Source organism: Corythoichthys intestinalis, chromosome 12 (genome assembly GCF_030265065.1).
Source record: "Corythoichthys intestinalis isolate RoL2023-P3 chromosome 12, ASM3026506v1, whole genome shotgun sequence".
Classification (NCBI taxonomy): Eukaryota; Metazoa; Chordata; class Actinopteri; order Syngnathiformes; family Syngnathidae; genus Corythoichthys; species Corythoichthys intestinalis.
Genome location: NC_080406.1, coordinates 30,213,830 through 30,238,719, shown reverse-complemented (window position 1 = coordinate 30,238,719; position 24,890 = coordinate 30,213,830). Strand labels below are relative to the sequence as shown.

The following is a 24,890-nucleotide window of genomic DNA, read 5'->3' as shown; positions in this document are numbered from 1 at the left end:
TATTGCTACTGAAAGTCCGACCGGCGTCAGAATTAGCACAACATTAAACTGTGTGAACTCGCTAACCTGCAAAACTACTGCAGTTAGGCCAGCCTCCACAAGGAACAATGAGGTCAAGCTAGCCGTCTCTCATTTGGTTCATTGTTTGCATTACGTGCATTACGGTAATGCAACGCGGTGGCTTCAGAGTGCAAGTCCCTTTATTAAGAAAAAACAGGGAACTATCCTAGAATGGGTCCACTTCAGGGGGACACTGACATGAACATAAACTGACATGAAAAAAAACCTGAAGTGAAATGAAATCACACATCAGAATTTAATGAGAGTACTTTGGTTTAAGTCTTGGGGTAGTCTAGTACGCCTCAGATAGAGATCAGTCCTTGGATATCTCAGATTTTTTTCGTTAATTGTTTTCCCAAGTTACTATTTTAATTTGACTCTAGGAGTGCTCCAGTGTTCGCAAAATGTGGAGCCATTCTTGGATCGCTCCCTGTATTTTTAACGAAAGAACTTGCACTTCAAAATGTTTCTTTAGTAGTTTTTGAAAACAAAGGTTTGAATCGAACGTTGTATCACCTGAACCAATGCACATGAAAGTTAGTATAAGTCAATACAGATTTATTTTGCATTGATCATTTAGCCTTTCAATTAATTAGGTTCATATTCATGAGAAAGGTAGCCCTCACCCCAGTGCAAGAATCTGTTTGGTCTATTAATGTCCCTTCCCCAGCAAAAAGTGTACATACAGATTATGCTGTTATATCGTCCCTGACAATGTTGAGACCAAACCTACGCCCTTGAGCAAGTGTCAAACTCATCTTGCATCTCAAGGAACCACTGTATCTTCTCTGATGCCAATCCTAGAACTATTCTGACCAATTTACACAAGCATCTCACACATACACAAATACACGGACACAAGATATTTACATAGATTTAACAAACAAACAAACAAACAAACAAACAAAAAAGCTAACCAACAAAAGTGCATTGTAAAACAGCCCTTTATATGGTCATTACAAGTTTTCTTATCGCAAATAACAAGCCCCAAAAGCGATTTTTGCTTGGGAACAAAGTGTCAAAGCCCAAAGCTAGCGACTCTTCCATCCAATTGCAGCGAGATTCAAAGTGCTTGTGAGCGAGATGGAAGTGAGTAGTCTTGTCATCATATCTTGATATAAATAACTGTCACTGGTCCAGTCCACAGCTGCATTAGTGATGCTGAGATAAGCCGAGTTTCAGTTTAATGAAATATTTTGCTTGACAGGTTAATTATTAAACAGTAAAGGTGAATAGAAAGATGGATTAAAAGCCATTTTCAAGTTGTTTCTGTTCCCCAAGGACTACAAATCAGTTTAGTTTTCTTAAGTTTCACTTACTTGGTCCAAAAATGATTATGTCGTACAACTAATATATCTCTGTTCTTTCATTTATACCAGCAAAATGCAGAGATGGGATGTAAATGATAGTTTACCAGAATCATTCACAACTGTAGGCAGGTTAGAGTCTCCAATGAATCTAATGTGTGTGTTTTTGGTATGGGGGACGAAACCACACACAGATATAAACCCTATAAGTAGACCATTTCCTGTCATTTAATTCCCCAAATTTGTGAAGAACAAAAAAATTGAGCACAGTCATAGACTTCATAATGTATTGACTCGACACATTCCCAATTCGATGTGTCACGCCTTCCCGAAAGGGGCCGTCCAACATTCCGCTTCATTTGTTAGCAGTCGGTCACATGCAGCGATCTAACGCCGGATTTAGGTTGAAAAAGCACGAAAGCTGTACTGCATACAAACAGGAAGGATTGTCTCAGGATTGAGTTGTTCGAGGATTCAAGGTAATTATTATATTTTTCGTACCATGCATGCATTTTGAAACATTGCGAAAAAAAAATCAATGGGAGAAATTAGCCACTACAGCATTGGCATTATACTCCGCAATATTTACGTAAAATAAATGGTACCTGCACGTTTTTTTTGTTTTGTTTGCTTTTAAGCAAGAATCGAGACTCTTTTACATCCTCATCTATAAAGAATTCAGGGATTTAAGCATTTATTCAAAAGAATTTTCCACGGAAAAACCTATTTGTTTACACATGGCGGCCGCTAATTTCCTTACCGACTAGCCTCAAAGTTCCCAATATTTACATAAAATAAATGGTACCTGCAAGGTTTTTTTTTGTGTTTTTTGCTTTCCACCAAGAATCCAGACTGTTTTACATCCTTATCTATAAAGAATTCAGGGATTTAAGCATTTATTAACAAGAATTTTCAAAGGAAAAAGCGCTTTGTTTCCTTATGGCGGCTGTTAATTTCCTTACTGACTAGCCTCATAGTTCGCAATATATACGTAAAATAAATGCTGCCTACACGTTTTTTTTTTTTTTGCATTTAGCCAAGAATCAATACTGTTTTACGTTCATATCTATAAAGAATTCAGGGATTTAGGTATTTATTCGCAAGAACTTTCAACGGAAAAAGCTCTTTGTTTACATATGGCAGACGCTAATTTCCTTACTGACTAGACTCATAGTTCGCAGTTCATTCTTTCACGTAAAATATATGGTGTTATACTTGTATAGCGCTTTTCCACCTTTGAAGGTGCTCAAAGCACTTTACACTACATTGCCATCTACCTACTGGTGACGCAGCACCAGGAGCAATGTGGGGTTCAGTATCTTGCTCTAGGATACCACAACCACTGGGTTTTGGGACAACTACTCTACCACTGAGCCACACCACCCTGCTACCCGCACGTTTTTTTTTTTTGCTTTTAACTAAGAATCGAGACTGTTTTATGTCCATATCTTTAAAGAATTCAGGTATTTAAGCATTTATTCACAAGAATGGAAAAAGCAACGGAAAAAGCTCTGTGTCTGTGTTTCCACTCGGTCAGCTTTGACGGCGATAGGCCCCCTATGAATCGGCCCTGTGCCCTGTGTCCTGTCAATACATTATAAAGTCTATGGCACAGTATGAAAATTGCAAGATTAAATGACTTGTACTGATTGATGGAAATGTGAGGCTGGATTTAAAAACTTATTGCAATTTAGAACTTTTTTGTTTTTAGTCTATGTAATGATTGTCAGTGTAAATCAAATGGAATGCTCACCATGTACTAAAAAGTCGGACAATTTCAGACATTTTCAATGATCAAAATTCAGAGAGCAGTTCACTTCAGTTGTCCCGCTCAATATTTGATAACCAAGGTTTGTAAGGAGAGTTCTAGGATGTATAGCAAAAAAGATGTATAATCAGAGTTTTTATTAAATTATGGAAAAGAGGTTGAAGCAGAACTTTTAAAAAAATCCTTTAGCATTTAAGATCAGTGACAACAACCCTACTCACACAAATCCGGTTTGGTTCGATTCTTCCCTCTTCCAAACAACAACTGAACCTGTAATGAAAATGTGGACAATACCAAGAAGGCTGTAATAATATCACGGCAGAGGATCCTGACAGAATCCTAGTACACAAAGGCTTCATGGAGAAGGCTCGGAAAGTACTTCCTTGGTAGTTTGGGTTTTAAAACTTTTGGGAACTTTCCCGGCACATCTTGTGGATTTGATTGCAAGATTTTACAATGAGTGTAAAGCACATGGATTCAGATGTGGATGATAACTGTCAGCCCTCCCAGTTCAAATGAACTGAATGAATAGTAGCGAGTGACTTAAGGAATGGTGTGAGCAGGACTGCTGCAAAAAGGATAATAACAGTCAAGATCATACTTTACAACTGCCAAAAAGCTCAATACATATATATATATTTATAAAACAAAATAAGTAATTACAACAAGTTAGGGGAATGTGACTCCAGTTCGTCAGTGACAGAGACTCAGCTCCTTTCGGACCGAGCACTTCTTGCATTGGACCACACAACACCAGTGGAAACGACACAGGCAGTTCTCCTCAAACACCACAGTTTCTTCTCGGTAGCCTCGCTGGCAACATAACAGATCGCAGCCACTGATGTCCATGGCGGTGCTGTTACAGATACGCCCCCGCGTCCCCAGAGACCCCGTCTTACGATTCGCCAGACAGAAATCGGGCGATTCGTCTGAGTAGATCAGATCCTGCCTGTCCGGAGGTTTAATGTTCTGGCCTACGGGGATAAGCGTCTTGCCGTCATTGCCGCCCATCACTTTGGAGGCACCGTTGAAGCGCTCCAGGAGGCGGTCGCCCACCTCGCGGAAGTGAGGCATCTTTTTCCAACAAGTGCGTAACGTGCATGAGCCGGACAGTCCGTGGCACTTGCACTCGGTCCGCATGTAGAGCTTCACTGCCTTGGAAGGGGGACAGGACAAGAAGTTGGTGAGGTAGAAAAAGAGACAAAGAATAGTTGTTAAACAGGAAAAATATCCTTAAATGAACTTGTTCTCACAACATAGAGTAGAACAGGCTGTGGCAATTTCTGGCATGTATGAAATGTATGGCCACACAACATAAGAGATAGCATTCTAACTAACAAAGTAAGCAACATGAGATAAAATGTTTTTAATACGTTAAGGCGTGATATTTATTGCTCTTTTGTGTGCATCATCTGCTCTCTGTATACTGTAAACGGCTACGTTCAGATCGCAGATTTGAATCTATTTTTTTTTGTGTGTGGCTGTTCAGACCGACGTTTTCCATTTTTCTGCATATTGACCATAAATTGACGCTCAGAAAACCAACTGAATCCTTAAGATACTCAAGAGACAGCAGGCCTTATCATCTAGCATGCTTTTCAGCTTAGTGCAAAACGTACATACAGTAGTACTTGTCCCTGGCCGCTTTGCTGATTGGAGTCTTTCATCTCCTTATATCCAGCTTTATAGTAGAGCCGAGCGGTAAACCGAAAATTGACCTTTACCGAAATTCTTCACGATGACCGACGTAATTATGACCATGTCGGTAAATTCGGTAATTTAATAAAACAAGAAAATATAGTCTTTTCATCTCGCTTTGACTCTGTGTTGTTCGGCTATGTTCATTCCCCTTTAAGAAAGCAGTCAGTGTGCTTACGTATGAAGTTACATGGTTATCAGGAAATCAAACAAACAGAAGCCCGGTGGGCTAACGCTAGCAGCTAATGCTACAAACAAACGTGATGGAGTCTGACTTAAGTGAGCTTCGCCAAACTTTCACCCAACATTAAGTAGACTCTTGGCAACTTCCAGACGGGCTTTCACCCGCTGTCCTCCCTGGTGCTCACAATTTCAGGAGAGTGTGCTTTCAGTGCTTTCTGCTGGTAGCCAGGCCACAGGCTAAGGTAGGGTGACCAAACGTCCTCTTTTGCCTGGACAAATCCTACTTTCACGCAGTATCCTCGTTGTCCGGGCGGGTTTTATAAATTCATAAAAATGTCCGGTTTTTATGATTTTTTTTTTACGGGACGAACTTGAAGAGAATTCCTCCGGCCGCTAGGGAGCAGCGCTTGCCTGCGTTGATGTTGCTCCTACTAGTAGGAGCGGGAGAAGGAGTAGATCTTCTTCTTCTTTTTTGTTGGCAGTTCACCCTTTGTTTCATGGGGAATTACCACCATCTACTGACGGTTTGGCGAGAGCTCAGACTACAGTAAGGAGTTCAATAAGAAGTTCTAAAAGACGTGGCTCCATACACCTTTCTGTAAGTTTCTCCTGTAAATGTCGACCACGTGTCTTCTGTTGTACATAGGGTTATATGTGTACACAGAGATGCAGTATATTGTATGAGTCTTGTAATTGTTAAGCGTTAGTTAGTGGTTGAATGCTATTATAGGTAAATAGCTGTGTTGCTTATGAGTTTTTTTTTTTATACGATAAATACGTATATAATGGCAACTGTTGACTTCTGTCGGAGATTTGTACTGGTGTAATCTGTAAAATCTCGTTTGTTGTCGCATCTTTGCGTTGCCGATGGTAGTAAACTTTTATAGCAAAGTCTGATTTTGCCTCGGCTCTCGTATTCGCTAATAGGGTAGCAATCCGTGAGCTCAGCTGCGCTAGGCATTATTGGCAATGTAGTTTTGACTTTGAACTGCTGCGTTTGGAAACATGCTGGTTGGATCGCTTGTCAGTTTATTTCAGTTATTGTTTGCGTACAATTTAAAACATTGTATGAGAATAAAAATTGAGTGGGGATAACATTTTGTCAACGACAATTGTCGTGATCGTAATTTTAAAAAAATGTTGAGTTGGCACATAGCCAACTGTGTGTGTGTATTAACTGGACAACATTTCCATGAGTCTGCATTATATTATTTTTTAAATAATTTTTAATTTTTTTTTTATTGTTTGATTATTTTATTCAGGAAGAATAAAGCCTGTTGAGTAAAAAAAAAGTGGGAGATATACGCATCTTTGAGTGATCTTCGAGTAAAATTCAAGTATCTCGAGGCCTGGCCGAGTGTCCTCTTTTTTGGAAATCAAAATAAGGTCACCCTAAGCTAAGGTTAGCGGTTAACTCTACAAATGAATGTGATGGAGTCGGATAGTGGCTCTAACCTTATCGAAACGACTGATATTAATGAATGGACTGGGCACCGACTTCATCTAGCAATCATTATGTCACATTATTTTGTATCTCTGTGAGTGTGTGATTTCTCTGATAGCTTTTATGATGGTAAAGCACTCAGCATAAAGTATATATACAATCCAACAGTGAAGTCTATATATAATATGACCGTTTAATGGCCAAAGCTATTTTTCTGTATGTGCTTGCTTTATTCTGCCATCATAAAATCTTAAGTATTTCATTTGCATAAGTACAATATAGCTTTAATGTGGTTGTGTCTTTGTGGGGTGTGCATGTGCGCGTGCATGTATTAAAAAATGCTATGGAAAAAAAAACATGAAACCTTGACGTAAACACTTGTGTTGAGTACTTATGTCACAGCAGCCATAACCAATAAGTTGTCTGTTTGAAGTGTACTGTTAAAGCTGTAAGTCATTTGTGTTACATTGACACGTTTGCACAGTCGTCGTATTGATTTTTATAATGTACATTTTTCAAGTCATACAAGCTGTTATAAATGTTCACACTAGAATTCTTATTGTTTGCAAGAAATTTTTATATACTTAATGTTTAGACTGCATGTGCAATTGTTAAATTGAAAGCTGATAAATAAATTTAAAGAGAAACGGTTAATTTGTATTTCATGCATTGATTCAGATGTTCAAATTATATAACAGTCCGCTTGGGCGAATTTATCGTCATTTATCTTTATCGAGGTAAATTTGCTCAATTTACCATGATACGTACTTAAGGCCATATCACCCAACTCTACTTTAAAGGGATCCACAGCTAGAAAGACTTATAGTTCTTAAAAGATAAACTTTATTATGAGTTAAAATAATTTGATATCTAAACCCCTCTTCGTGTTTTCGTTTTTATACATTTTGTAAAATTAGTTTAACTAGTAGGTCGCCATTGTTGTTGACGTCGCAGGGCGTTGACGTCACATGGTTACACTGCCGGGCTTCCACAGTATGACTCCAGCGACATAAACATGTCATCTATTTAACCCTTTCAATTTGAACCCGAGAGGAACATTAATTAACATGGCAGCACTATTGATATTTCACAAAACGAGCAGCAAAAGCAAAATGTACAGGAAAGACAGGATGTGATGAGACAAGAGTTGGGAAAAAAAAAAAACGGTATTCTGCCAAAATGTGCTACACCGATGAAATGTTAGATAAGGTTGCTTTAAATATGCTACGTGACAAATGTGGTCAACAGATCAACAAACTGCTTTAAAGCTACCACAAGAAAACACAATGTTTAAAAGTATATATATATATATAGCGCTTTTCCACCTTTCAAGGCGCTTTACACTATCTCGCCATCCACCTACTGGTGACGCAGCACCAGGAGCAACGTGGGGTTCAGTATCTTGCTCAAGGACACTTAGGCGAGTTCATCAGGGCGGAGAATTGAACCCACAACCTCTGGGTTGGGGGACAACTACTCTACCACTGAGCCAAGCCACCCCACCAGTATGAGAGGGAAGCACATGCAAAAAGTATTTCGAGGCAATGAAAACGTAATAAAAGACTCAATAAAAACACAAATAGTAAGTACTCGCCGTTTTTAACCGATGAGCGCATGTGTTCAACATCTTGCCGCTTAGAAGGAATTGCAGTAACCCGGTAGTATTGGTCGAGTGACAGTGACAATCTACGTCAGGGGTCTCCAAACCGGTCCACGAGGGCCGCTGTGGGTCCTGGTTTTTGTTCATACTGATCAAGCACAGACCTTTTAACCGATGTGGTTTGTACTAAAACAAGCGGCACCTGACTGCAATCAACTGATTACACTAATAAAACACCAGATTGGTGAAAAGGTGTGGTCTTATTTTGTTGGAATGAAATCCTTCACCCACTAACCACTATGTGGAATAGTTTGGAGACCACTGATCTACGTCATCACCCCGAGCGGCCATTGCACGCTTAAAACATGGTTGCCCTCTGTAGCTCAAAACATGTATGAAAATATTATAGATTTTTAAATCAATTGCAATATTTTATGTGTTTCTAATAGCATATTTTAGTAAAAAAAAAAAAAAAAAAGAACAATTGTGGCTTATTAGAGCCGACAAGTCTTTAAGTCCAAGGTTCTGTTTAAGGAGGCTTTTATTTTTCTCTCTTTTTATTATTTATTTTTTTTTTTTACTGTCCTCTCTCGTGATAAATACTTTTGAAACACTGATCGGTGATGGTAGGCTCCCTCAAATCGCTCCCTCTAACTCCCTCTAATACTTTTTAGCTGTCCCTCCATTGCAAATCTCTATCTATGCCAACGTCCTGGCCCTGATGCCATCGTTGCATGAATTCAAAATTTTGGGTCACTGGGTAAAGACCAGTCACGTTCCGAAAAAAGAAACCCATGTCAGATTTAAAATCAGATTTAAATCTGTCATTATACAATTGTTGTCAGTAATAGGTTAAAGTTTGATTTGGGTGAGAACTAGGTCAAATGGAATTGACATATATTGCCAACAGTGGAAGCAAATGAGTTGAGGACTATACATGGTAGTTTTCTAGATGCTGAATATGTGGGGTTCCATGGAAAAATGTCGAAATCCATGGACTTTTTGAGAACCCCTGCAATGTCCACACAAACAAATAGCTTGCTAGCTAGATAGATCCATGGATTATTAAAAAAAAAGAAAAAAAAAAAAAAAGCAGGTGCTATTTAGAAGGAATTTAAGTGTGCAACCCCCCTCACCATTCATTTTGCCTCTAGCCTTCCTTCATCTAACAAGCCTTGACAACAGATCATTCACTTATACTGCACATAATTAACCCATCACACACACCAACACACACACAAACACACACATACTTTCAAAACGCCTATACACACATGCATGAATGCACATAAACAGACATTTACACGCATCACAGCACACTTATTTCACAACCTCCAGGCATTTGTGAGTTTTGTGTGTGAGTAAGTGCACCCCCTCTTAAAATGGTTTGTTCGCTAATGCTACGATTGGAAGATATCCCGAAATCCACGCCTGTTCTTCGCTACCTGTCTGTGACCCCGAATGCAGTCAACTGTAATTATGCCCTTTGCTTCTATCATTGCTTCAAAGTGTGTGTACCCAAAAGTGCACTAAAAAGCTGATGTCAGTTTGATAATGTTAAAAGATGCACTTTAAATAAACACCATTAGCTGATCTAAAAGCTCGATACTTCAAACCCAATCTTTAAGAAGCATTACGAATTACAGGGTCCATAATTCAACACGGGCGACAGACAGGAACTTTGGGGCGTCTACGCGAGCTGCGGAAACGTTGATGGTTACCTGCCTGGGAGGCTTGAGAGCAAAATGTGTGGCACGCTCTTGTTTTTGTGTTTCAGAAACCTGATTCTTGTTAGAATATCGGTTTACGGCACTACACGAACATGGCCGGGGGCGATGTGTTTCTCCTTTGAATGTTGGCGGGATGATGGAACATTCCACAGGACAAGCAATGCCTTGGGACCAAAATCTCTTGAAGAATATCCGAAACTTTGATCCTGCATGGCAGCGTGAGCCTTTAAATGAAGCCCGACACTCCATTGTGGTACTGGATACTGTAATGATATCCAATAGCTAAGAACTGAATCAAAATTTGGTCCTGTCAGTAGATAATACTTGGAACATTGCAAACTGAGTGACACAAATGCAACCGGCTTATGCCATGTCGTATCACGTGAGCTTTCAAAATCAGTGCCCTGTCATATCCTAATTTGACCTCTCTTCCCTCTTCCTATTGATAAAATGTTCAATAATATGTGTAGGTTTACAGTGGGGCAAATAAGTATTTAGTCAACCACCAATTGTGCAAGTTCTCCTACTTGAAAAGATTTGGCCTGTAATTGTCAACATGGGTAAACCTCAACCATGAGAGACAGAATGTGGGGGGAAAAAAAGCAGAAAATCACGTTGTTTGTTTTTTAAAGAATTTATTTCCAAATTAGAGTGGAAAATAAGTATTTGGCCACCTACAAACAAGCAAGATTTCTGGCTGTCAAAGAGGTCTGACTTCTTCTAACGAGGTCTAACGAGGCTCTACTCGTTACCTGTATCAATGGCACCTGTTTTAACTCATCTGTATAAAAGACACTTGTCCACAACCTCAGTCAGTCACACTCTAAACTCCACTATGGCCAAGACCAAAGAGCTGTCGAAGGACACTAGAGACAAAATTGTAGACCTGCACCAGGCTGGGAAGACTGAATCTGCAATAGGTAAAACGCTTGGAGTAAAGAAATTAACTGTGGGAGCAATTATTAGAAAATGGAAGACATACAAGACCACTGATAATCTCCCTCGATCGGGGGCTCCATGCAAGATCTCACCCCGTGGCGTCAAAATGATAACAAAAACGGTGAGCAAAAATCCCAGAACCACACGGGGGGACCTAGTGATTGACCTACAGAGAGCTGGGACCACAGTAACAAAGGCTACTATCAGTAGCACAATGCGCCGCCAGGGACTCAAATCCTGAACTGCCAGACGTGTCCCCCTGCTGAAGAAAGTACACGTCCAGGCCCATCTAGGGTTCACTAGAGAGCATTTGGATGATCCAGAAGAAGACTGGGAGAATGTGTTATGGTCAAAAGAAACCAAAATAGAACTTTTTGGTAGAAACACAGGTTCTCATGTCTGGAGGAGAAAGAATACTGAATTGCATCCGAAGAACACCATACCCATTGTGAAGCATGGAAACATCATGATTTGGGGCTGTTTTTCTGCAAAGGGACAAGGATGACTGATCTGTGCAAAGGAAAGAATGAATGGGGCCATGTATCGAGAGATTTTCAGTGAATATCTCCTTCCATCAGCAAGGGCATTGAAGATGAGACGTGGCTGGGTCTTTCAGCATAACAATGATCCCAAACACACAGCCAGGGCAACAAAGGAGTGGCTCCGTAAGAAGCATTTCAAGGTCCTGGAGTGGCCTAGCCAGTCTCCAGATCTCAACCCCATAGAAAATCTGTGGAGGGAATTGAAAGTCCGTGTTGCCCAAAGACAGCCCCAAAACATCACTGCTTTAGAGAAGATCTGCATGGAGGAATGGGCCAAAATACCAGCAACAGTGTGTGAAAAGCTTGTGAAGAGTTACAGAAAACGTTTGGCCCCTGTTATTCCCAACAAATGGTACATAACAAAATATTGAGATGAACTTTTGGTATTGACCAAATACTTATTTTCCAACATGATTTGCAAATAAATTCTTTAAAAATCAAACAATGTGATTTTCTGTTTTGTTTTCCACATTCTGTCTCTCATGGTTGAGGTTTACCCATGTTGACTATTACAGGCCTCTTTAATATTTTCAAGTGGTAGAACTTGCACAATTAGTGGTTGACTAAATACTGCTTTGCCCCACTGTATATTGTGTCAGATAGTATTTACTGAAGTCTTTTTACCAGTCGCCCAGCTTCATTGTTGTGCAGATCTATGAGTGTCCTGATGTCGCTCTTGCCTCGTCGCCTTTTTGCGTCCATAAACTGCTTGGATTTATCGTAGCCAAACTCCACATCATCACCGCAGCCACCCCATTCCCACTTGACACCATCGCGCGGAGAGGACGACAGAGGTCTTGGGGGGGCTCTGTTCCTGGTGGCCTCGCAGCCACACTGTAGCAGGTCTCCCATACTGCAGGCCTGCGTCACTGCGTGGGTCACGCCGGCAGCTGTGATGGCGTACACGAACGCTGTCTCCCGGATATCTGAAACAATGATAATTATAGGATTCTATTATCTTCATGCTTTCATTCTTCTGAGCACCTGTCGCGCCATCAATTCAATCAATGTACTGTTCATACATGGAGGACAATATAAGAACTTTTCACACAATCATTACTACATTCTCCAACATTATTTGGATTTGCAGTACTAAGAGGATGTGACACACACACACACACACATACAGAGTTTACAGAGCGCAGCTGCTGGTTTATTTCTGGTTCTGAGCTCTACTTTCTCGGCTAAAGGCAAGTCCGTCGACAACTGCAAATTGCCGTCTGTCCTCGGCCCCTTTGCCATCATCAACACACTGTTATCTGTTCTCATTTCTCTTGATGTGAAGAGCTAGGAAAGAATCTGACAACAACTGGGCTTATGTGATTTCAATTTAAAGTTCCATTCCGCATCGCTGGAATATTCCGTTTTTGCCTGCCGTCTCAATAATTGTAGCTCAAATACAAGATCCAGTACTGATTTCCCCAAATTCCGTTTATTTTTCTCACCTAACTTTGCTGATATGCCAAAACTCCTCAGAACTTATCTTCCTGTCTGAGGAAAGCTACAATGCCAAATGAACATCATTCCTCCACTTACTGAGATTCCTGCTCGATCATGTCAACACTTGTTCACCAAACATTGTGCCTTGTATCAAAGCCTCATCCCGTCATCTTGTTATCATTCCCCTTAAGTTGTTCAGATAAGTGATGGAAGAACTGACCCCGGTTGGAGATGGCCCTTTAGTCTTTGTTTACCTAAGAGGAGGTTAAAATAGCATGTATTCCAATGAATGGGTCTGGTCTCAATCAGGGTACCAAATACAATGTCATTGTCAGTTATTTGCAGTGACCACTTGATTTTTAATGAGAAAATGACCTTAGACCATTTAGACTGTTATTTATGGCATCTGAACTTTATTTGGGGTTATCAGAGGCGCTTATGATAATGGCAGGTTTGTACTTATGCTCTTTTTAAATGAGAAAAACATAATATTTGAAGGCTGTGTAGACTTTTTATATCCACCAAATCTAATACTTGCAAACGGTTCCACATTTGTATCTAATAAATTGTGTTTGCCCCAGGCAGTCCAGATAGAAGATATGATTTATCGTAGGAACTGATGTATAACCAGCTAATACAATCTTGACTTAGAGTTTAAACGCTTTCACCTTTGACCAGCAAAATCGAAGCTGCTCATTCTTACGTCCGTTATTAAACGAAGAACCTCCCTGAAGGCGTCGCGGCGCCTAGGGAATGTGCAGAGAGACAGACAGACAGCCAGAACACACTTCCTCCAGCCAAACACGAAACATACCTTCTGGAATGATGGCCAAAAAAATTGTAAAAACACTGTAGTTTCATTGAGCTTCAACATATTTTCTTATGTGTGTTTTTGTAAAATGCAGCCATTAATGTTGCCCTTGCCAGTTTTCTTTCTGACTTTTATGCTCATTTGTGTAACAACATTATTTTAGTTGCTGTTTTTACTGAGCTGCACAGGTGATGGTATGGAGGTCTGTTGCTGCCACTTGATAAATTTCACGATATAATGTGATAAATGTCACATTTTTAACGTAATAGGTTTCACATTATAATGTGATAAGTTGGACTTCTGCAGTCAGGCACAAGCAGAGACTTTTTTGTCAAATAAATTAAAGTTACAGACTACATCACGACAGTGTTTGTCTATATTACTGTAAAAACAAAAAAAGGACAACTTTTAAAATAGCATAAGACTTTGTCAGTGACCTGAACCGGAAGGAATTTTTTTCAATTTGTTTCGTCAATTGTGGGAAACAAAACCTACTCATTAAAATGTGACATTTGTCTCATTATAAAATGAAACGTATCAAGTTGCAATGTGAAACTCATCATAGCATGAAATGTATCACATCATAATGCGAAATATTAATTTTTATGAAGTAACTTTTTTTTTTTACATTATAGTGTAAAAATAAAACTAGCAAAGACAGTGTGAAAGTTCACTTGCATTAATATTTCACATTTTATGTGTAACCTATTACATTAAAATAAAATTGCTTACATTCCAATATCAAATTTATCACGCTGTCATGTGAAACTCATCACATAAACCTTGTTTTAAAACATGAACTATTACGTCACATTATAATGTCACTGAATCTCTTTACTCTGGTGTTGCCGCAACACGCTACTCTGTTCATGTTAACATGAGTAAATGTTTTAAAATTATTTGTCCATCATTTTTGTGTCATTTGAACAGGAGTGTGTTAACATTTTGTTTCATTATTACCATAATTTTCAGACTATAAGGCACACCTGACTATAAGCCGCCACCCACCAAATTTGACACAAAAATGACATTTGTTCATAGATAAGTCGCACTGGACTATAAGCCGCAGTTGTCCTCACTGTATTAAGGGATATTTACAACAACAAAAATTAACCGGTAAAACTTTATTTGCCAGCGGCATAATAAGACTGTCTAAGACCAAATGAATCACCAGCTTCAAGAAGCTTTATTTGGCCACCCCTAATCCCTTGTGGAAGACAGTGAACCTCTGTTGCCACCTGCTGTCAACACTGTTGTTGTCCAACATGCCTCCTAGCATGCATTGCAATGCTACAGATGTAAATAACAATCAAAATTCAGGTTCTGTGCTAATTAATTCTTCAAATACTATAGGTGCCTAAAATAACATTTGGATGATTATTTATGTTAATTGTAAGTAATTTATTTGGTTCTATAAAGCAAGCTGTTAATTGTTATTTGGTTATATAAGAGAAAATGTTATTTGTTTATTTGATTTTGTAGAACTACCATATTGATTGATTATAAGACGAACCCCTCTTTTTCAAGACTCAAGTTTAAAAAAAGACATTTTGAACACAAAATTAATTTTTATACAGAAAATAATCACAGTACATCCGAAACACATGATTATAACAATATATTTGAGAGAAAAAGCATGTTATTTTGCCTCATTCAAATCTTAATATCTGAACTTTTAAATATGTAAACTAAAGTGCAGTCACATTCGTAAATGAATGGTGTCTGGTTTTTGAAATGTAAATAAACAATCTATTGTGATAAAACAACAAAATTGCAATAACTGCATTAACCATCAAAGTGAAGTCTAACTGTAACTGTAGTCTTGAAACAAATCTGAAGAAGGAAAAACATTGCAATAATATAATGAGAGTAGCTGTGATCTATCATGACAGAACATCGCTTCAATGATATCTGACGCCATCTAGCGTTGTGAATGGGGAGAGTAGCTGAGATCTATCATGACAATACATCGCTTCAATGATATCTGGTGCCATCTAGCGTCGTGAGTGGGTATACTGTCTAGACCGTGAATATAAGACGACCCCCTCTTTTTCAGGCTCATTTCAATGCAAAAAACACCGTCTTATATTCGGGCCAATACGGTAGTTCGCGACGTCACGTTTGACGTTGTGTCGTACGATATATTAGGAGGTGGCTTGGTGCGCGAGCTCAGTCGGCGTGGGGCATGAATGAGGAAGCATATAGCCCAAACAGTTTTTGACGTCTCTTTTTCTTTCTCATCCTAGTTGAATTAGTCTCTCTATCTATTTCTCAGCTGCTCCTTTGTTTATATTGGATGACGAGCGTTTGGATTAACCCTTTGTTGGATTAAACGAATGAAATGAGAATGAGCTGCGTGAGACTTTTTCTTCTCCGCTGACTGGCGGGTGCGTAGGGGGTACGGAGCGAGGAGATTGTCGGGCTAAAAGCTCGCTTTTCATTTTGGAACCTACAGATACTGTTCCAGTTGTTTCATTAATTGCTAGCTATGGTATTTTGTAACACTTTATTTGCCATAAAACTGCCATAAGACCATCATAATTATGACATGACACTGCCATGAGCATTACTGAATTCTTATGAAAGATGTCATTTTGTGTCATCCGGCAAATTATCTCACTTTTGAATAGATGTAAAAAATTCGAGCTGGACATGAATGGAGATCAATGGACACTTAATTACATCTGTCATAAGCATTATTAATGCCAATGGTAGTGTCATGTCATAATTATGACACCATTTATGGCAGTCTCATGATGCCGCTTGTCCAATACAGTGTTACCTATTAACCCAAATCAACAAATAAGCCGCGCTGGACTATGAGCCGCAGGATTCAAAATGAGGGAAGAAAGTCCGAAAATTATTTTTTTTCTGAGGTAAGAATGTATTTAAAGACTGCGAATGCGAAAATTGATTTTGAATCTGAACAACAGTGTTGCTCCCCTTTTGAACGTGTAAATTTGCAAACAAAAACGGCACTTAACAACTAACACAATATGGCAGTGTTAAAAAAAAAAAAGTACAAATAGTTTATGGACTGTCAGTGTGTGTGTTCCACAGATTTTGAGAATTGGGGTGTGTGAGTGCATGTGTGTATGCGCGCACAAGACCGCTGCCAAACTAAGTGACTTTTATGTCTAAAAGCTGGAAGCGGGTGAGCGTGCAGTCACCAGCGTCTCCCCTGCCAACTTGATATCTCATGATTCTGAGAATGGGATTCATTAGGAATGGTAACACATGCACGCACACACACAATGGGTGGCGTGCGATGAGAGCGGCACACACCAGGACGTTGCGATATCAATACCAGCTGTGCAGTCGGTGCATGCCGAAACTGCGTTAGTGTATACATTTGCAAAGCATTGTTTTAGTTAAGACTTTGACCAATCACATATGGTTATATACTGTACAGGATGATGTGACCCTGATGTGATGTGTGGTAATGATGTCACATTGAAACATGCAAAACATCACCATGTCTAGTCAAGAGAATTGTGAGTGCCAGAAACATCAGTGTTTGACTAAATACAATGGATCCCAATATTCAAATAATAATTATTGAAAATGCATAGAGGGAACAGTGGCTACTACAGTGGACATCAAAAGGTCTCATTAGCTTAACTCATTCACAAACAGCCCAGGTGACAGAGTACGCGTTGTGGTAGTTAGTGAAAGAGGGAAATTGATGTTGAAAACACCTATTGACGTCAATAGTTGTTAAATCCATTTCAAATTGTCGCAAATGGTCGCCAAAGAGTTGAGTTGACTGATGTCACAAGAAACATCAAAAACAAAACAATTAAAAAATATATATTCTCAGAATAAAGTACTGTTAGATACATACTTTTTTAACATGTAATATTTATACAAGTTCAAAAATGGCCCAGGCTACTCCCTAAATGTCAGCCTAGAGACATTATAAGCAGAAGTGGAAAGAGTAGCGTTTCTTTAAAATATTACTCAAGGAAAAGTAAAGGCAATCGTCCAAAAAATGTACTCAAGTACAAGTACAAAAGCATTTTGTTAAAAGAATACTCAATTAATGAGTAAATTGTGAGAAACTGCTTATATTTTTTGGGCGATTTTTTTTTTAAACAATGGTATATTTTTTATATATATGAACTGTTTTTATAATAATACACAGTAACCCATTAAATAACCAAATTAAGCCAAAGAAATTAAAAAAAAAGAAAAAAATAATTGAATTCCAACGAGAGAAAAAAAAATTACAGAAATGAAGCATCATTCGTCCAAACAGCATGAGTGCACTCTGGTGGAGAAAATAGTTCCTAGTTTGAAAAGTGAAGAGTTCCTTAATTACTATTTTCAAATTAAAAGTATCATATGTCCGGTTTTCCGTGGTCAATCGGTGCCAATTAAAAACTGGGAGGGAGGTTAAAATCCGCGCTTTTGAGTCATGTTGAGGGTAGCGCTTTATATCAAATATTTCATTTTTTACAGGGTTTTAAAGACACCACATGACTGAACAGGCTGGCGTGAAGATATAACGGCAAGCTTGCGTCTGATTGGTAGAATGGAGTCAGGTGATTATTGTTGCGACCAGTGTTGTTAATAACGGCGTTAGAATATAATGGCGTTACTAACGGCGTTATTTTTTTCAGTAATGAGTAATCTAATTAATTACTTTCCTTATCTTGGCAACGCCGTTACCGTTACTGAGGCGGGAAAGGCGTGCGTTACTATGCGTTACTAAGTTGGTTGAATAAATAAAAGTCTGAGAGAAACGGACTCACGGAGACAAGAGAGCAGAGCAGGAGTGAGGAAGACGCCGTTGCAACCGCGATGCTAGGTGGCTCCAATAATACCTGACTGTAGCCATAGCCGACAAACTACGCCCACATGACACGGTAGATATCACATTATAGAACTAGATGCAATTGACAGACACAGCTGCATTGGCAACATGTTTTAAGGACTACATGCGTTAGTAAACAGCCGCCATCTTAAAGCAGTAGACCTCTCAGGAAGGTTCTGATGTAGAGATCCCTCATAGCGAACCTAGGTAACTTTTTTTTTTTTTCTTTTTTTTTTTAAATCTAAAATGCTCCTAAATCGGCAAAATCTTGACTTAAATCTATCTTTAAATGATGAAACAGTTTTAAAACTTACACATGTTTAAAGTAGACAGAAGGGAACTAATGAAATAACGGGAGCAATTTTAACAACTTTAACGGTTGATTCACAACTTTAAATGACTTCCACACATAGCAAAGGTTACTATCTAGTTATCGCAATACCCTTGTGTCTAGTTAAGTGGAGGGTAAAGAACTGGGCTAGGGCCAATTGTCCCCCAAAGCCTTTAAACTTCACATTGCGTGACCTGTTTTTTTTTTGTTTTTGTTTTTTTTGAGAAAAAAAAATTACCACTAGTTACTTTTCCAAGTAACTAATTACTCTTACATTCAGGTAACTCAGTTACTAACGCAATTACTTTTTGGGAGAAGTAATTTGTAACTGTAATTTTTTTTTTTTTTTTAAGTAAAATTAACAACACTGGTTGCGACGCCTCATTGGTGAAATCGGTAGAACTACCCCGGTAATACACCAGGCAAAAAAGAAAAAATAAATCTAAGTTGGAAAATAAAGAGGAAAAATGAAACGACTCTTGTGTTGCCCGGAGTAGCGGAATAAGAGTAGCGTTTTTTCTTCACAAATCTACTCATGTAAAAAGTATAGCTTAGTAAAACTATTTCTTTTTCTCAAGATCTACTCAAGAAAATGTAACGGAGTACATTTAACTTACTACCCACCTCTGATTATAACAACCCCATAGAGCGTGCATGCCCTTTATTCATGCCAATTCATTCATTCATTCATTCATTCATTCATTCATTCATTCATTCATTCATTCATTCATTCATTCGGTGATACATTCATTCATCTTTCATTCCGCTTATCCTCAGGAGGGTCACGGGGGTGCTGGAGCTTATCCCAGCTAACTACAGGCAGTAGGTGCTCGACACCCTGAATTGGTTGCCAGCCAGTCGCAGGGCACAACGGGACAAACAACCATTCGTGCACACACTCAGACCTACGGGCAATTTGGAATGTTCAATCATGCTACCATGCATGTTTTGGGATGTAGTAGGACACCGGAGTACCCGAAGAAAACCCACATAGGCACTGGAAGAACATGCAAACTCCACACAGGAAGGCCCAGGACTGAGGGCATAGGTTTGGTCTGAACATTGGCATGGACGATATACAGTAAGAGCATTACCTGCATGTGCACTTTTTGCTTGGGATGGAACATTAATAACACCGAACAGATTGGGTGAATATGAACCTAATTAACTGATATGCTAAATCAGGGGTGTTTATTACGTCGATCACGATTGACCAGTCGATCGCATGATGGGTAGCTCGCGGCATCCCTCCGCAAAAAAACTTTTTTTCTGCAATGTACATACAGTAGTTAATTATGATTATGTTGTGTGTATGTTGTGTTGTGTGAGCAACATATGAGGTTATGCAGCACCCCTCTCACTCTAAGCAGCTTCTTGCTTACGTTTTTCTAGTTCTATAGACTTTCCAGCAGAGTTCGCTAACTGTAGAAAACACAAACAGAAGGACACTTCTCTCTAAGCATCTTCCTACTCGAGTTTTGCAGGTTAGCAGGTTCACACAGTTTAATGTTATACTTACTCTGATGCAGGTCGGACTTTCAGTAGCAAAATTAGTGGTGTCTTCCTCACCTCCACAACTTTGGCGTCTTTTTAAATTACTTACAGTAGCTGCTGCTGGCCGAAAAAAAACTTCTAATATCCCTCCTCTTTGAAGGTGGTGGAGGAGGCGGCATGTTTTTTTTTTTTTTTTTTTTTTACATGTATTTCTTTTGGAGCTGTGTGAGTGTGGGCGTGCGTGTGTGTGTCAGGGGTGGGTCAAGCTATCAGCCAATGAAACATGAGTTTGAGGGGGAAAATAATTGACCAGCATAATCAGCAAGTGAAAAGGGGTAAATAAGTACCCCTCAAACATTAAATAAGTAAGTATGAACATAATGAAAATAGTTCACTTAATAATGGTAGGGTCTGTTTTATCCTTGCAACATATGGGAAGACAATCTAATTGACCTATATAACTGAACTCATCGTATCATGCATATAAGGTTGCTTAAAAGTTGGTGGGGACAATTTGAGCATGCTGAAAAGTTGGTAGTGTTATGTCCCTACCGTCCCTATGCAAACCTACGCCCTTGCCCAGGACTGAACCATTGAGCTCAGAACTGTGAGGTGGACGTGTTGACCACTTATCCTCCGTGCCAGGCTCCCTGGAATATACCTACCAAATTTCATTCTGATTCGTCCAAAGGAGTAGTCATTTTAACTAGGAACAACAACAATACAGAATGTCATACAAGTATCTGTGCTTCTACCTTTAATTATTATTATTATTTTTTTTTAAATATATCAACTAATAATAGGGGTCAAATATTAACCATTATTTTGTCTCATTTATCACCAACCTACAGGAAATAATCCTAAGAGGAACAATAAGGCGCTAAGTTTTTAGGGCTGGTCGTGCTGAGTGGAAGCTATCGAAAAATTGGAAGATACAAAGCGCCTTGTTTCATATTTTCCTTGGAGACATGAATTCCAAACAAATTCTCTGCCACAGCGGGTGTCTGGGCCTGTCTACGTCTGCTTCTAATTCCACAGGGCCCTTCTGCAGGAATTAGCGCATATTCTTTCAATCCTCTGACTTTTAGGCAACGGTACCGGGAGGTCTGCGATGTCAAAACATGAATTACGGAGGCTGACATAATACAAATGTGTTAAGTGTATTTTATTTATTTATTTTGCTAGGAGAATTATTTGGTGACACGTAGTGGGTGGCAGAAATGCATCCAGCATCATAGATAAGATGGGTCAATTTTGCCAACTTGGTAATAGAAAGCTATTGCTTCCACAAAGGCATGCCCAGTTATATTGGATAGCGCTTTGGGTTAATCGTGCGTGGAAATTGCATTGGCTTACTCTAACCTCAGGTATATTTTTTTTTCATACACTGGATGATTTTTGCTTTTCCAAGCCTGTTTGATTTATTTCCCTGAAACAGCTGTGCCTAATATATTTCTGATGAAAGTAACTGATGACAAATGAAACTTTTCCCAAGTGACTGCATGTGCACATGTCGATACCTACCACACGCATCTCAATCATGCCAAAATCAAATAATATCAACATGGGAATCGCATTGATCTCTCCATGCAGATGTTTTTCCAACATGATATATCGCCTGAATCATATTTCCGCAATGTGTTGTGTAGGATGATGTAAGTGGAATGTCTGTGACGTGAGAATGTTTTCACAGTTATTGATTAGTACCGTTATTTCTCATGTATAGTGCTCTATATTAGGGATGTAACAGTATTTGAAGCTTCGTCAGAACTTTTCTTTTATCCCAAGCAATACTGGTAAAAATATCAGTGTAGGCAAAATGAACTCAATACAACTAGTATTTGAATCTACGGCACTTTTATTCACACGATTCATTTTATGTTTACGTTTGTATTTCAATTAAATTAATATAAAAGGCAATGTTGTTGGAATCACATCTTTTATCTTTTGTCTTATCTTTCCATTCCAACAATAATTTACAGAAAAATATGGCATATTTTATAGATGGTTTGAATTGCGATTATTTACGATTAATTAATTTTTAAGCTGTAATTAACTCGATTAAAACTTTTAATCGTTTGACAGCCCTAAAAAATAAATAAATTGTAACAAATGTACAAAACAACTGTAATTTTAAAAAACAAAAACAACACACACAAAAAAAAAAACTAAGACAAGAACAATAAAGCCATAAATTGCAATCAGTGTGATCCAAATATATTTTACTCTAGGAATTGTATTTATTTATTTATTCATAAATCTCTCGCTTAAAATAGCTTAAATCTTTGGCTGCCATTGATGGCAATAGATGTCCAGTCGAGTTTAACTGGGAGGGGCTGGAAGCGAACAAACGATGAGGTGTTTTCAATACCAATTTCCCTCTTTTACTAATGTAGAAACGTCCTTGTTTCGGTGTGAGTCAAGGACCACACTTGAGATGAACAAACTAGTGGTTTATTAATAAAACAATAAACTCGAAACGGCCGACTGCCTCGCGTTCACACTTCCGTGTTAGTCTCATCAATACTGCCGCTATTTTTGTGATTGGCAACTTACATATGACAGCAAGGGTACGGCGGCTAATGGGTGTCAAACAACATTTAACCAAATGTTCTACAACTAACAACCACAACACATACTTTGTTGCCTAAGCTGGCAGTGAATGCCTTGAGCTAATGAGAACTTTTAAATCGATGTCCACTATAGAGACCCATGTCCCTTAAAGGGCTCCTCAGACTTAACTTGTAGGCTCTAATAAGTCACAATTGTTCTCTTTTACTAAAATATGTTATTAGAAACACATATATTATTGCCATTAATTTAAAAATCTTTAATATTTAGTACATGTTTTGACCGATGGAGGGCGCCATTTTTTATGCGCACAATGCACGTTGGGGGTGATGACGCAGTGTGCCTGGACTGGGAGTAAAGCTGTGCGAGCTAGCAAGCGAAGCTAGTCTGACAACTAGCATGGTTTTGTCACATTCTGCTGCTGGTCAGCCTGGTTTGTCAAGAAGATGTGGGATGAGTTCCCAAAGGCAGTGTCTTTAAACCGATTCTAGGTGACTTATTGACTTGCTTCCATTTGACAGTTTGTATATTCCTACGTTGTTAGTGGCATCATTGCCATGTTTTTTTTTTTGTTTGTCTGCCTCTCATGCGGTTTTTCCCCCGAGATTTTATTATTTTTTTTAATTGATACCGACCTACTGTCTTTGGACCCTATTTGAGTCTGCCTTTTCGCGATTGCGGGTTTTTTTTCTGTGTTCAATAAACCCTTTCACGCAATCCCTATGTTCTTGTTGTCGGCTTGCTGTCTCAAGTGAGCTGCATTTTTTATTTCCGTGGTCAAGCCAGCCGCACTTTCTTTTCAGTTGCGTTTCCCTTTCAGGTTTTACCGCACAGACAGCGCATGTCGGTTGCGATTGCTTTATAAGACGAATCATGACTCTAATGTCACGTGGAAATATAGTACTGTGGTGTAAGTGCTCGCCTGTGGCCCGGGAAATAAGGGTTTGAATCCTGTTGGAGACTTTGATTTAATTGCTTTTGCCGCTCGTTTTGTGAAAACCGAGAGTGCTGTCCTGCTCATCAATTTTTGCTCTGGTTCTAATAGGAAAAGCAGAATTGACGACATATTTGTGTAGCTAACGAGTGACTGTGGAAGTACGGCAGCGCTGCCCAGTGACGTCACCACATTGTGTCGTCAACAACACTGGCGACCTGCTAGTTAAACTAATTTTTCAAATTTTATAAAAACGAAAACCTTAAGATGGGTTTGAATTTCAAATTATTATAACTCATACTAAAATGTTTCTTTTAAAACCTACAAGTCTTTCCGTCCGTGGTTCCCTTTAAAGGGTTGAGCAATGCTGTGTTAGGTAACAAAACATGATTCATTTTTGGTTTGTTTTTGTGTTTTGTTGTTTTGTTTTTTTCTCAAGAAATTCACCAGTGATGAAAAAGCATTTTACGTAAACTATTTTTGACTTTTTTTTTTTTTTTTCAACAGCAAAGGAGTGCACAGATTTTGTCAGAATGGATTTAACTCTTGCTCAAAAAAATTAACTACCAGAATGTTTGTAAAAGTTAATTTCGACACGTGTGAAAAGTAATGTGAACCCAATTAAAACTATTAATATTGGGAATATACCGCTTTACACACAACGGCACACATACATACAACTTGTTGGCATGTGCTCAAAACTTCGAACCAAGGCCTGGAGATATTTTTGCTGGGGGAGATTAGAGTGACGTTTGAATCATTCACCTATGAGTAACCAGAGTGCAAAGCAAAACAATATGTGCATCATGACAAATACTTGATAAAACACCCAGACAAAACAAATGATTTGTTAAACGGCTGCCGGAATTGGCGGTGGGGTGGTGTATTGTCGTTTGCCAATGGGCTTACACTCACTAGGGATTCACACAATTACTGGGTTCTAGATCACAGTGCTGATTTGTGTACACTCTACCCCTCCCAATCACTTAGCTTATAGTCTCCCCCTAACCCCCCTACCTCCCCTTCTTTCCTTGGTCAACAGGCCCCCCCAAATGGTGTCAACCGGAAATACATCTAGCTGACGATAGCACCAACATATTAATAGTTAGTGTAGGCGCTCAATGTATTTCCTGTTGTTGCTTTTCTTTTCTTTCTTTTCTTGTGTTTCTTTTTTTCTGTTACCCCATAACCCCTTCCTGTTCGCTGCTTTGTCATAATAAAT

General features: G+C 38.9%; 1 protein-coding gene across 2 annotated transcripts in view; it reads right to left on the bottom strand.

Annotated features, from left to right (window-relative positions):
* Window positions 1-2,188: 2,188 nt before the first annotated feature.
* The window catches only part of wnt6b (wingless-type MMTV integration site family, member 6b), a 49,526-nt gene continuing 26,824 nt past the window's right edge, over window positions 2,189-24,890 (bottom strand). Inside the window, exons 3-5 of one of the 2 annotated variants that reach the window (XM_057852840.1) lie at window positions 11,896-12,197; window positions 4,192-4,290; window positions 3,933-4,109 (exon numbers count right to left, since the gene is read on the bottom strand). In XM_057852840.1, the coding sequence (XP_057708823.1) occupies window positions 4,074-4,109; window positions 4,192-4,290; window positions 11,896-12,197 (437 nt within the window). In that variant the 3' untranslated portion in view covers window positions 3,933-4,073. Of the gene's footprint in view, window positions 4,291-11,895; window positions 12,198-24,890 lie in introns of both variants that reach the window. The other variant, XM_057852839.1, reaches the window with a different exon arrangement.